This window comes from Clupea harengus, chromosome 9 (genome assembly GCF_900700415.2).
Source record: "Clupea harengus chromosome 9, Ch_v2.0.2, whole genome shotgun sequence".
Lineage (NCBI taxonomy): Eukaryota > Metazoa > Chordata > Actinopteri > Clupeiformes > Clupeidae > Clupea > Clupea harengus.
The window spans coordinates 23468547-23482743 of NC_045160.1; the positions used below are offsets into that span (position 1 = coordinate 23468547).

Here is a 14197-nt window from a genome sequence, read left to right on the forward strand (position 1 = left end):
AGCGGGCCACAGGGGGCACAGGGGGTACACAACACACATTAGGGTCCCCAATCTGTCAAATGACCTCTGACCTCCAGCGAGAGGGACTGAGGCAGACTGGAGTTCTCACTGAGGCGCACGGTAGAGTGCTGACTTTCCCCTTGAAGCGTAGACATATCATTAATTCTCTGTGTCTATATTTATTAAATGTTATTACTATGTGCTTCTCAAACAGACTGCAGAAGGAATACACAGATCTGTGCAATTGCAACATGTAGGGCTTTCATACGAACAGACAGATGCAAACAAATGTACTCACATACATTCATCTGAGTAAAAAAATGTTTTTTTGAATGAAATTTAAGGGACACAAAAGTGCCTGTGGAATCATCGTGTTATCTTGGCCCTAAATGTATTTTCACTTTAAAAAAACTAAATGTACACTCTGCATCTAAAACAACTGAGCCATGCGGCCATATCCCAGATCAGTCAACCTGCTATGCTATGCTATGCTATGCTATGCTGAGTTCAAATGAATTTACAGTCCAGGTGACAGGTGTCGCACGACAAAAATGAAGAAAGTCTGGCCAATTTGTCATCAGCGACAGACTGTGAAAGCCCACAGGTGCTGCGCTGTCAACTTCATCTCTGTTGAGTGACACTTTAATTCCCCTTCAGGCTCCCTTCAGCTTCCCACCACATACATATATCCTCGCCCACAGTAGCACACACTTCAGGACATGCCAACGGGTCTGAGAGAGGGAGAGACACACTTACGATCATTAGAGGCCACTCTGTGGCTGAGATATAGTCGTGGGGTCCATGCATGCTGATCTCAACTGGAGAGAAAAGAAGAACGCAACAGTGGGAGGGGGACCATTAAAGTCATGCTTCAGGGTGATTGGGGGCTACTGTTGGTAAGGACTGCTGTTAATCACTGCTTCATTGAAATAAATCCACACCCTAAATCATTCATAAATAAAGTAAGTTACAAATGTTTTTCTTCAATATGAAAGGCAAAACAAGGTTACTATTTTTTCTGTAAGAATTTTTAAGAAAAAAAAATTCTGTGCATGAAACAGGTGTCGAAAGTAGCACAATACCCATGCACTGGGCATGGCCTATCCCGGGCTATCTGAACATACTGATGGTGAATGTGAGTTGGTCTAATGTTGATGGTTGATTGATTGGTAATATTCATGGTTTGTCCTTTGTCCTGTTATTTATTATTATTTAGCTGTGGCAGTTAATGTCCACAGCAACTTAAGTTTTTAGCTGTCTGTTGCTGTCTCTACTGTCTCGTTGTTTTTGTGACAATGACAATTAAAGTACTTTGAACTTTGAACTTACATTCAGCGTCCCATTTGGCGTCCGCTGGGGGCTTCTCTGAGGGGCCCTCCTGGATGTGGAGGATGAACATGTAGGGGGCGTCCTCCCAGGTGCGCGCCACTGCATAGTGAGGCTGCCACACAAGTCAAACCACACTTTTCAACACTTTTCAGCACTTTCCATCACTTTTCAGCTTTCCATCAAGCAGCATCTGAGATTTGTCAGGATTCAGAAAATTTAAATAAAGAGGCTCTCTTGTATTTCTGCTACGTCGGACAATTTTTCAAGACTCTTTTTAAGGATTTAGTTCTCAATCTTTAATCTGCTGGATTTTTTCGTGACTGGTATTTTCAAACTAATGGTGCAAGTTCTCAATATGTGCTCTAAATCAATGGCACTCTCTGCACTTGTGGTAAAATGCACTCTACCACCACTTGAAGACAAAACAGGAAATTAGTGGTCTTAGTTGTATGAGGAACGACAGTCACACCCATGACACCAACAGGCTCAGTCGCAGTAGAGCTGCCGTGGGTCTACCCACTAAATACTGAAGCGAAAAGAAGTGTGTGTGTGTGTGTGTGTGTGTGTGTGTGTGTGTGTGTGTGTGTGGGTGTGTTAGTGTGTGTGTGTGTGTGTCTGCGTGTGTCTGTGTCTGTGTCTGTGTGTCTGTGTGTCTCTGTGTGTGTGTGTGTGTGTGTGTGTGTGTGTGTGTGTGTGTGTGTGTGTGTGTGTGTGTGTGTGTGTGTGTGTGTGTGTGTGTGTGTGTGTCTGTGTGTGTCTGTGTGTGTCTGTGTGTGTCTGTGTGTATGTGTGTGCCCAATACAGAGTGTTTGGATTCCACAATTAGAGAGAATGAGAAGACAACTGAAGGACTTTTTCCTCACAGTGAGAGAGAGAGAGATAGAGAGAGATAGAGAGATGGAGAGAGAGGGATAGAAAGAGAGACAGAGTGAGAGAGAGACAGAGAGGGATAGAAAGAGAGACAGAGTGAGAGAGAGCGAGAGAGAGAGGGAGAGAGGGAGAGAGGGAGAGAAAGAAAGAGGGGTTGGGTGAGTGCAGAAGAGGATGAATTTAAGGAAAGAGAGATAGATGGAAAATTGAGGGCACTGACCATTTTGCTGTCGGCTGCTGGAACAATCTTCTCTGTTGGCTTGGTCGCCACGGTGACTATGGCCTTAGCATCTTCTTTGACCGCGGGCTCTTTCTTAGGCTCTATCTCTGGTACTTTCGCAGCCTGGAAAAGATACAGCTCAGGTCAAACCATTGGAACAGAGTTACATCACAGTCTGTTCCAGGAACAGTGAGTGACTTGTATGGCTTTTGTGAACACCATTTGACTCGCTCCTTACTTAAGCGAGTACATGGCACGTTTCTAAGATGAGTATGGCGTCAGATTAATGTTTAGCTTTCATCACCCTGTGATGCAAAATGAGTTCCCTTGCGGACCCATGGATGAACTAATCCATTTCCACCATGCCCAATTTCTCATCTGAGGTTTGGTGCTTCAATTAAACCAAGCCAACACTTGGTAGTCAGCAAAGGCATATAGACCATAGACATTTCCCACTTCCCTGTGATTTGACTGGTATTCTACTCTACTATTTTAGGACAGCGTAAGGCAACCCCAACCCAATACTACTGTCTTGAGGACAGCGTAAGGCAACCCCAACCCAACTCTACTGTCTAAGGGCAGTGTAAGTTAGGTAACCTCAACCCAACTTTACTGTCTTAAGGACAGCGTAAGGTAACCTCAACCCAACTCTACTGTCTAAGGGCAGTGTAAGTTAGGTAACCCCAACTTAACTCTAGTGTGTTAAGGACAGCGTAAGGCAACCCCAACCTTACTCTACTGTCTTAAGGAAAGCGCAAGGCAACCCCAATCCTACACTACTGTCTAAAGGCAGTGTAAGTTAAGTAACCTCAACCCTACTCTACTGTCTAAGGGCAGTGTAAGTTAGGTAACCTCAATCCAACTCTGCACCCCATATTTAACGCATTCTCTCTTCTGACCACTACCACAACCGACCAGCGGGGGCTGCTGTTGCCCTGTCAGCATTAACACCTTTGGCACACCACATTTACATTTACATTTAGTCATTTAGCAGACGCTTTTATCCAAAGCGACTTACATATGTGCGACTTACAATGTATACACATTTTACATTTTACATTTACACTGATGGCACACTGCACATCAGGAGCAATTAGGGGTTCAGTGTCTTGCTCAAGGACGCTTCGACAGGGAATCGAACTAGCAACCTTCTGATTACTAAACGACTTCTCTACCACTGTACCACTGTCGCCCCATACCACCCTGCCACCACTGCCAAATTTAGCTCCTGGGACCATGGAGCCCCCAGCCAAAGGCATCACTCACTCTCCAACTTTGGTTCCCATGTTGATGACCTAGAAGCCCTACTCACTGTGTGTGGCTTTGCCTCTCAGTGCAACCCCATGCATGAAGCAGTGTAGCCACAGGCACTGGACGAGGAAATGAACGTTGAAAATGAATGGACGGACTCCCTAACACTAAAAATGGCAGATCTGTACCAGGAAGTCCTGCTCGTATTATAAAGAGCCAATCAGATCGTCGGATGACTGTGTAACTGACGTTTCGACTATACACTTAGGAGTCGCACATGTCTAGGCGGCAGCCTCATACAAGAAACCAGCCCCTAGATAATCACACATTCTCCTTTACGCTGCAAGTGCCTGATCCTCTCACCTCTGCAGGGTGGGTGTCTGTGTTTGTGTTTGTCTCTCTCCTCCTCCGCCCGCCATTTTCTGGAGACTGTGAAGGAATAAATAGAAAAACATGGACCGTTTTATTTACACACTATTCCTGGGCTCTAAAAAAAGACCTTTGGACATAACAGTGTTGGCTTATTTGACTTCCTATAGGAGAACAACCATGCAGTGCTGGGTAGGTAGGTAGTTCTCCTTTTTCCTCTGTAAGAAAGGCGGCTTATATCTTCGGCTATTCAATTTTGCCTGCAAATAAAGTCCTCCGACAACCAAAAAATAGTAGGAAGCATTCCAATTTGCCCAGAAGAATTATTACCAACACAATACTCCCTAGGTCTCACATGCACTGGGAATATATTCATGGGCATGACTGATGATGTCATAATGAGCCCAGACAAGATGTCATGACCGTGTCACATACCTGCGGCTGATCCTCGATCAGACCCTTTGGAGCATCAAAACTCTTCACTGCAAACTGGAGAAGAAAGAAGGAACATGTCAGTAGTGTCAAAGACTTTGTTATAGCCTTCCTAATGACTAGTGACAGTGTAAAACTGTCACTTCCACTCAAAAGAACTAATGCTACGTTATGTCACATTGGCATAGAGTATGTGCAACAGAACTTTCTCTCTTGAACACACACACACACACACAAAAAATGCCCACACACCACACCACACACACACACACACGCACACGCACACACACACGCACACACACACACACACACACACACACACAATCAATCAATCAATCAATCAATCAATCAATCAACAAAGGTAGTTTAACAGGTTGGAAAAAATGCAGACACACACACCACACCACTCACCACACCACACACACACACACACACACACGTGCACACTCACACACACAAACAGAGGGAAGCTAAAACACCTTTGCTTTATGGAACACTCGTACACGTACCGTCATAGGTGTCATGTGTGGCAAACACACGATTGGCTTGTACTCATGAATGATGTAGGAGCCAGTGCCTCCGGGTAGTATCACGCGATTGGAGTTGAAGTATACTGAAGGCTTCAGAGAGGAAAAGCAACACAGACCACTATTACAGACAGCTCAGCCAGACCACGCACACCACTTCTGTTCTACTCTTTGTTCTCCCTTCTAAGTCTGTTCATTGAACCTTTTAAATACCAGTTTTGATCATAATTTGAACAAATACTCAAATCTCAAATGTGTTCTCCGATACTCAGATAATTTCATAGACAATTTCAACATTACAGCCACTTGTCTCTCCACAATAAGAGTCATCCCAGTGACTAGAGGAATGTGAAACCAAGATGTGACTGACAGTGCAACTGCTAGTCTAACTGGGATTAGCTAGGATTGCTAATATGTCATGGGTTCCTTCATGTGAGGCCGATGAGTCACTTACATCATTAATGGCGATTTCATCATAACAGCGCGAACTGCGCAGGTACCAAGCTACTGACAAAGTGATGTTGGACTCTGGACAATGCGGGGTCCCTGGAGGACAAAACACAAGCAGGGAAAGACAGGTAATGAGTAGGGCAGTAGTTAATTGGAAAGAACGTTATTTAAAAAAAAACAGTCATTAATCTCCATTAATCTCCTCTGCATGATCGACAGTTGACTGACTGTTGACTCGAACAAACGCCTCACTCTTGTCCTGTTTATCTTATGCAAACAGTCAGGGCTTTCACTAGCAGTCAACTGACTCTTCACTTCCATTTCCCTATCTTATTTGATGACATGACAGACACATCTATCAATACCAAACCAAAAAAGAGGAGACAATGACTAGATCCTATATGTTCAGTACCCCTGCCACTGTGGCCTGCAGCTCTTTTATTTAAGTGTGTAAAGATCATTGCATACTTTTGACTGCTTGACGTGGGACCTCAAGGATAACTGAGTGCTTTTGTGAGTGCTTTCCATTATATCTATATATCATATACAGTCAACATACATTTTGACTTTGTGTGTGTTCCCAGCTTCAAACTCCATACACTGATTTTACCAGCACCTTCCTCTAAAAGTAACTTAGTATTACTAACTAAGTATTAGAGTGAAGGTGCTATTTACAACAAACGTATCTGGCTTGTTATGACTACCACTTTCAGCAAAATAAATCTGTATGTCTCAGTGGCTACTCACATTTCAGCTCGATGATGGTGTTGTTGAACATCGTCTTCGCGAAAAGGAAATGGTTTTGCTTCTTGATCATCTCCTAAACGCAAAGGAGACAATTAATGTCACTTAATGTAACTGCTGGTGGTGTAGGATGGTGTGATCTATTGTGGAGAGACAACCGGCTGTAATGTGCAAATAATGCATCCTACACCTGCAACCAAAGGAGGATTTAGTTGGGTTGCAGTCAGTCTCAGCTCGCCCACAGACTTTCACTCACCCATTATCCACAGCCTACTCGCAGTCTATCTTAACAGTAGATGCCAGATCATCGAATAACCTGTGTCTGTGGGATTTACAGTGGCGCAAAGGCACCCTGGCTAAGTGTTAGTACATCAAGGAACAGCTACTCAGCCAGCTTGCTAAATTTACAATAATTCCAGTGTGTGCAGGGCGGGCAAGATGGGTTTTCGTGAATGTCGCGTAAGTTAGGTTAGCTAAGGCTGAACTTTGCGTGGTGGCAGTGGCCTTCAGTGTCTGTCCGCTTCAATGCCAACTATCAACTAAATTAACTGATACATTGGCAATATAGCTTACAAGATAGATAGTTACTAAACTGCGACAGCTATCTCGTCAAGTTAGCAGCGCTAACGTTAGCTAGCTAGCCTTTATTTTTAGCCAAATAGGACATAGAAAAGACATCGATCAACAAGGCATATCATGACACAGCAAGCTACATGAAAGTTCGTTATAACACCCCAATAGCTGTGTACCACAGACGTTAGCGAGCGGTCATAACACATCCTTATACACAGAAATGCAGATAGCCAACGTTATGCCCAATTACTGAACGGTGCCCCATGTAACCAGACGAGCATGCGAACTTACGCTGTCCACCTTCAGAATCCATTTCCCCGGTTCTGACACAGCATTTAATGGCTGGATTAACGATAACTGTAACACAAATACATACAATAATATTCTCAATGGGCTGGACACTAATGACGTGGTCGGAGAAGTCGCCATTTCCATTAACAAGGCAATCGACGCGACAACTCTGAATGCGAGCAACCTCTTCCGCGGTTCTACATAATGAAATACGTCACTCCAGTGGGTGGAGACACACATGCGTCTTTGTAGGCCATGCTATGCAGGCTACCAAGACATTCATTCATTAGCTCACTTTTATTTAAGTTTTCATACCTCTGGGTCTGTATTTGTTTAGTTTAAGTACGTGTGAGCTCTACACGCACGTGTGTGTATTATGCCATCACGTGTATTTGTTTTGTAATTTTTCTACTGTGATTGAAAATATTTTTGTCTCATTTGATTTTGTATAGGCTGTAAAATAATTAGGGCCAGTTGGCCAACTGATATCTGCCCTTAATAGATAGATAGATATATATAGATACTCATATCTATATATAAATATAGATAGATAATCATACGCTACACAATCTATAGTATGAAAACTTCTCACAGTAGAACCAGACAGAACTGACTGCTGTTTGCAATTTGAGAAGCTACATGGCACTTGCAGTGGGAATTACTTGTCTAGTGACATGAACAACTATTATATTATTGCTACCCCTATTAGCCTTTTATACACAATAGCCTGCAAGGCATCACATAGTCTCTTGTCACATATGACGATGGCAAGACGTTATGTATTTATGCATTCTTGTGATCTAGCCTAAAACTTAGAACGGTATATTATTAGTATGCCGTTTTCACTGGTTTTCTTGTCGTTGTTAGTCTGGGTTCTGTCCGTGAAACTAGTAAACCTAGGCTAGCCTGTCCTGAGCTGGAAAATCCGACAGGTGATAGGACCCAGTTTTTCTGAGCGAACTGGTTTCTCTGCGACTAGCTAGGGTGTGGATCCTCCTCGCAGTGAAAAAGGACGGGCTTCTTGTGCTGAACTGGTTCGGTGCGCATTCGAGGTAGCATATTCTTTCTCACTTCTGACCGTCTACACCGGCAAAAGTGCTCGTAAGTGTTTCTTTTTAAATAGCCTATCCTTTCTAATATTAGTTTAACTCTGTAAGTAAGAACGTATGGTGATCTTCAACTTTTATGACTGATTTAAGAACGTTCGCTGTCAGAGTTGTGACGTTATGCCTTACAGATGTGTTTTGTTGTGATCTGCAGTAACTTTCCTAATTGCTCCACTGCCAGGAATAAGCTCCAGTTCAGATTAGCTACATTTCACGCCTTGATTCGTTGTGTTGGTTTAAAGCTTTTTATGAATTCATTTGTAGTCTAAAAACTGAAGGATTGTGTTTCCTGTGTTAGGGGAAGTCAGTGGAATCCCTGTGTTGTCCTCTTACGCAATAGGCTACAGCAGAGAGAATGTTGCTATGATTTGTCCAATCATTATGAAATCCGGTTGTTGGGATGTGAGTGATTTAAGCTAATCTAATACATTTGAGTACAATTGCAGGATGTAGTTTGTGTGTGTTTGTGTGTGTGTGTATTACTATGTCGCTCCTACCTGTCTGGGAATAAGTATGTTGAGAATCCCTCTGTGGAAAGTTTTTGTACATTATGCGTCACACCTCAATGTTCTTCCATTCCTAGACTTATCTTTGAAGCTACTCAGTGGAGTTCAGAACACACAAACACACAGGATGTTTTTGGCCAAAAGACTCATTGGTGGGATCTTGGATGTTGTGAGGTAAGGCAGAGAGTAACACACTGAACTCTGAATGAAAGCAACCATGTTTCCACGTAAATTGATGGTTAACTTGAATTATGGCTAACTCAAAACATCTCTGTTTATCTCGGGGGTTGCATTCCTTTTAGTTGGGAAATCAATTAAAAACAATCAATTCCGTCATTAATGTTAATGTTCCCTATTTTTATCTGAAATGTTACAGCAACATCGATCCCAGCCAGTTTGTGCCCTCAGATCCTGTAAGTAACTAGTCTTTCAAATCAAGTCATTTCAAGGCTTTTTCAACTTGTAAACACTGGCTTCCTTCATGGTTCAAATCTGCTGTTTAGAGGGGCAATATTATGAAGTATGCTGCCGCAGTAATTCCTGTGGTCAGAGATGGGGCATTTTGCCCACTGCTGGTGTGGTTGTGTGTGTGTGTGTGTGTGTGTGTGTGTGTGTGTGTGTGTGTGTGTGTTGTGTGTGTGTGTGTGTGTGTGTGTGTTTGTGTGTGTTAACCGCTGGAAGCACAGGCTGGGCAGACATATGTTTACAGAGTGCTCTCTGTGTGTTCCAGCCCCCCACTCGCAGACCACTGGCCTACTCCGAGTCGCATGAGAATGATGAAGAGAGACAGTTCCGGAAGGTCTTCCAACAGCTTGCTGGAGATGTGAGTATGCCGTCTCTCATCTCTGCACCTCTCCCCAACCCCATCAGTGTAATTAGTTTGTAACACATGACAATTATGTGTTGCTAACACAAATGTGTGTACCGGTGTGCACTGCACTATGCTCCATTTTGGATGTCACTGCTTTTAGACCCACATTGGAACATTTTAAATCTCAGCTTGAAGTTCCTCTGCAGACAGTCGTGCCTGTCGGTAATACATATCTCTAAAATGGGAACTTTCTGTTGGGGTGTGGTCCCTCCGCCATTGTTTGACCCAGGCGGTGGGATTGCCAGTTTAGCTCGTCTGTCAGAGTGGTGACACATTCATGGGATTCCTGCGCCACCCTCCTTCCTGTCTTCACACTATATCTGCACCGCCCCAAAGCCTGACTGGCAAGCATGTCCTTGGCACAGTTTCCCATACAGTAACTGTGTGATTTACTATACAGTCATGATGCTGTATGATACAGTTACTACACTATACTACACTATACTATACATTTCAACTGCTATGCTATACAACTGCTATGCTAAGTATTTACTTGAAGTTACTGTACTGTTTACACCCTCCTCTTTGGTGACTGACTGATGAGAGGGTGTGTGTTTTTGTCTTCCTATTTAAATGTCTGGTTACACACGGGGATACATGGGCGCAGTGACTCGTTCGTCTTCTTTTCTGCGCATTCCTGCCATTGTTATGCAGGGCGTCGCTAAGGCCCCATGAGTACTGTTTGAAAAGAGAGATCTGGGGGTGGTGTTTTTTAGTGTGTGTGTGTGTGTGTGTGTGTGTGTGTGTGTGTGTGTTTGTGTGTGTGTGAGTCATCGGTGGGTGTGGATGTGTGTTTGGGTTGGTCTGCCATGCCAGAGATCGTAGCAGAAGCTAATGACTAACAGATACGTATGTCAGTGGCTAACTGGCATGCAAGGGGCGGGACCCCAGACTCTTTCAACAGGAAGTATTCGGTTTCATTTGCATATTCCCATTTAAATCAACTTTGAACATGTTGATTTGGAGTGGAAGAATAAAAGATATTCCAGAAACAGAGTACATATAACTATCATTATGTCAAGAGAAATGTAAAGCATCATAACAGTTGAGACATGAAAACCTACACAGTCACCAAGACGAAACCTATGGGGAGCTAAATCACTAAAAGCTGTAACAGCAAGTGTCCAGGAAAGAGGGCGGTCAATCGATGGCCACAGTATACACTGAAAGGACTAAAGTGCTTTAGAACACGAGACACTGTGGCTTGCACACACTGTGCACAGTGTGGTCTCTTCACTGCTGTCTATACACATAAACTGCTCATTGACTGTTATCTACCATTGGCTCTATGCATAGTGAAGTACATATGTTTCAGTTCTCAGTCATAATAGGTTATGGAACTGAAGGTATTGGACGCTCAGGATAAGACAGTCATGAGCTATACAGCTTACCACTCTGTTAGATTTTACATAATATTTCCGCACATTTTCCATCAGGCCTGTTTGGAATCTATGGTATTTAGTGTTTATTGTATGCCCAGATCTGACAGTAATGTGGATGTGATTTACTCCTCTCTTTTGTGACACACATCCATGAGACCTTTTATCCCTGATTCTTCCACAGGACATGGAGGTCAGTCCCAACGAGCTCATGAACATCCTGAACAAAATCATAGGAAAACGTGAGTGCACTGATCCTCTTGTCACATTTGGTGTGACACATGAAACAGTTACACACTTTTAGGATTTGCCGGTGTCGGCCACAGCCTACTGCCTAACAGAGATGTCTATGTCTTGACTTAAAAAAGGTTCTTTCTTCTGTTCTGTTCCCTGTCGGGAGAGAGAGAGAGAGAGAGGGGAAAGAGAGAGAAAGAAAAGAGTGAGAAAAAAGAGAGAGAGATAGAGAGGAGAGAGAGAGAGAAAAGAAAGATAGAGAAAGAGAACAGAAAGAGGAGAGAGAGACTGAAACATATTTATCATGGCCCTTTGGTTTCAGTTTGCTTTCTTTGTCTGACTATTTGCTTGCGTTGTTCCACACTTGCAGTGGCTTTAGATAAAAGCAACTCTTGTGAATACAAGCATGAATATAGATGTAAATGTAAACGTTTCATTTTATGTTGGATGCAGATGGTGACTTGAGAACAGACGGCTTCAGCGTCGAGTCATGCAGGAGTATGGTGGCAGTCATGGATGTATCCTTCCCACACAGTTTCTTATCATCATCAACATCATCATTATTTATTCAGGGAGAATTGACTGAGCACAGGGCTCTTTTGCAGCAATGCCCTGATTGAGGGTACATAATACAGATGAACAATAAATAAACAAACCAAAACAAAACAGACAAAATAAATAAACAAAACACATTAAACAACTCAGAAATTAAGTATAAAAATAAACAATCTGAATTAAGGTCCAGGTAAGGTCACTCTCTAGCTGCTATGAATCTCAACACTGTGCTGTTCTCAGTGAGCTTACATTTGACATTGCATCTGTAAGATGGAGGTTTTGAATGAAACAGAATGGACAGACTGAGGTACCTTAGAAGGGCTCACCTGTACCACTGTGGCGTTTGAAGGCTGTGATGAATCATATCATCTTTTATCCTCATAATAGTAATAATAATTTATGTTACGCAAGTGCTATAGCACACGTGGGTATTCTTTGATGGAGGTTACCAGGGAGATTTGTATCTCATCCATTACAAGGTCACTACTCACTCAAAATGTGTCAATTTGATGTACTGTTTCAGTAATTGTTTATGAAGATGATTCCCTTAACCCAGCTCTCACAGAGTGACAGTACTGGTAAGCTGGGCTTTCATGAATTCAAATACCTTTGGAACAACATCAAGAAATGGCAGGTAAATACAAGAGCTAGTGACCTCTAAACTTTGAACTCTAATCTTCAAAATTTTCAAATAGAGAATTGAAACGTAAATTGCTGTTAAAACTGTTAAAAATAAATTGTTCTCTCCGTTGTTGCAGGGCATTTATAAGTCATATGATAAGGACCGCTCAGGAGTCATAGGAGCAGACGAGCTGCCAGGTGCTTTCAAAGCTGCAGGTGCGCAAAGTTGCCATGCCAACCGTCTGTTGTTTTTCTGTCACCCTTGGAGACAGAATGATTGGAGTGTGACAGTGACAGCTTCCTTGTCCATAATCTTGTCCACCTTTAGACTTGTATTTCCACTGCATCTATCTCTAGACATCTACTGCAATGTTTTGTGAAGCAACAGTTATTTGTTTATTGAGGGCTAATGTAAATACATGGGGTAACATGTTTGCTGGGAAAACCTCAAGGGTTCTTTGTTAAATGTTCCGGTGTATTGACTTTATAGTAGTTCTGCTTCTAAAGTTTCTAAACATTCAAGGACTCTAAAGTTAAATAATGAAAGGCTTTGGAAATCCAAAAAGCCTTTGGAAATCCTTTCTCTAAGCATGCAAAAGACACAATGATCATCAGACAGGAAGGGAAATATTATCTCCCTAGAGGTCCTCGCCTTTCCCCCCACCATAGCCGTGGCTTCTCCCACTGCATTCAGTCAGGCCTCTTAGAGATGTTGTGCTGTGCAGTCTAGGTTTGCAAAACACTAGGATCAGTTCTCTGTGATGTTCTGGAGTACTTGGAAGCTTTTTGGCAGGTGGTTCCAGACTGAGACATCTCTCTCTCTCTCTCTCTCTCTCTCTCTCTCTCTCTCTCTCTCTCCTCTCTCTCCCCCTCTCTCTCTCTCTCCTCTCTCCCTCTCTCTCTCTCTCTCTCTCTCTCTCTCTCTCTCTCTCTCTCTCTCTCTCTCTCTCTCTCTCTCTCTCTCTCTCTCTCTCTCTCTCTCTCTCTCTCTCTTTCTCTCTGTCTTTCTGCAGGCTTCCCCCTCAACGACCAGCTCTTCCAGATGATTGTCCGCAGGTACAGCGATGAGAACGGCAACATGGACTTTGACAACTACATCGGCTGCCTGGTCCGCCTCAATGCCATGTGCTGTGAGTTGACAAGATCTCCACATGCCCTCACTTCTGTCTCTCGTTACTTTATATATTTCTTTCTCTCTCTCCCTTACATTGTCCCTATCAGGCTGCGTTGAATGTTTTGAAACTGATTTATCTTGTATTCGTGTGGTTCAGGTGCATTTAAGACACTCGACAAGGACGATAATGGCACCATTAAGGTCAACATTCAGGAGGTACAGTCACACACCGAAACACTTTCACACAACAGCAAACTGTGGTCCTAATCAGATCCATTCTAGATTCACAATCTCTCTGGGTATCACCCATCGACCAGTATCAATTAAGGCTACGTGTAACTCATCATGCCGTCTGCTTTCTCCACAGTGGTTGCAGCTGACGATGTACTCCTAAACACTGAGATCATACCCTGAGAACCCAACCTTCATCTCCAAAGCTTCTCAGTAAACCAAACTATGTTTACTCACCACCTCCTCTGTAAGCTGTTACCCTTTTGTTGTTGCCTATTGTGCAGGCCAGGTATACAATATAGTTATCTTGGCAAAGGCTTGCAGTGTCCATGTTTAAACACTAGATGGCAGCTTTGCTTGAGACAAAACCTTGCTCAGAGACCCTTTGCACAAATGCTGTCAACATTCCAATGTTTGGACCCTCTTTTGTAAATGTCCTCTTGCCTAATAAAAAGGGAGTGCCCATACAAACTTAAAATGTGTTTGTTTGTTTGTTTGCTTCAAAATGATCCCTTGGCTACAGG

At 43.1% G+C, this 14197-nt stretch overlaps 2 protein-coding genes across 4 annotated transcripts in view; one reads left to right on the top strand and one right to left on the bottom strand.

Moving 5' to 3' along the window:
* The window catches only part of zgc:162698 (Transmembrane protein 87A-like), a 24973-nt gene extending 17713 nt beyond the window's left edge, over positions 1–7260 (bottom strand). For both annotated transcript variants that reach the window (XM_031573901.2, XM_012838353.3), the window contains exons 1-9: positions 7057–7260; positions 6196–6268; positions 5453–5544; positions 4981–5091; positions 4475–4528; positions 4034–4099; positions 2420–2542; positions 1330–1441; positions 757–818 (exon numbers count right to left, since the gene is read on the bottom strand). In XM_031573901.2, the coding sequence (XP_031429761.1) occupies positions 757–818; positions 1330–1441; positions 2420–2542; positions 4034–4099; positions 4475–4528; positions 4981–5091; positions 5453–5544; positions 6196–6268; positions 7057–7200 (837 nt within the window). In that variant the 5' untranslated portion in view covers positions 7201–7260. The remainder of the gene's footprint in view (positions 1–756; positions 819–1329; positions 1442–2419; positions 2543–4033; positions 4100–4474; positions 4529–4980; positions 5092–5452; positions 5545–6195; positions 6269–7056) is intronic.
* Positions 7261–8027: 767 nt separating this feature from the next.
* On the top strand, positions 8028–14151 carry capns1b (calpain, small subunit 1 b). Of its 2 annotated transcripts, none has more exons than XM_012838354.3 (11): positions 8028–8157; positions 8746–8842; positions 9045–9081; positions 9399–9491; positions 11103–11160; positions 11606–11670; positions 12273–12341; positions 12466–12544; positions 13342–13458; positions 13600–13658; positions 13810–14151. In XM_012838354.3, exons 2-11 carry the CDS (start codon positions 8796–8798, stop codon positions 13834–13836), a joined length of 651 nt encoding a protein of 216 aa, XP_012693808.1. In that variant the 5' UTR covers positions 8028–8157; positions 8746–8795; the 3' UTR covers positions 13837–14151. The 2 variants fall into 2 exon arrangements, with proteins under 2 accessions (XP_012693808.1, XP_031429762.1); XM_031573902.2 differs by lacking the exon at positions 8028–8157 and adding an exon at positions 8452–8564.
* The last annotated feature ends 46 nt before the right edge of the window (positions 14152–14197 follow it).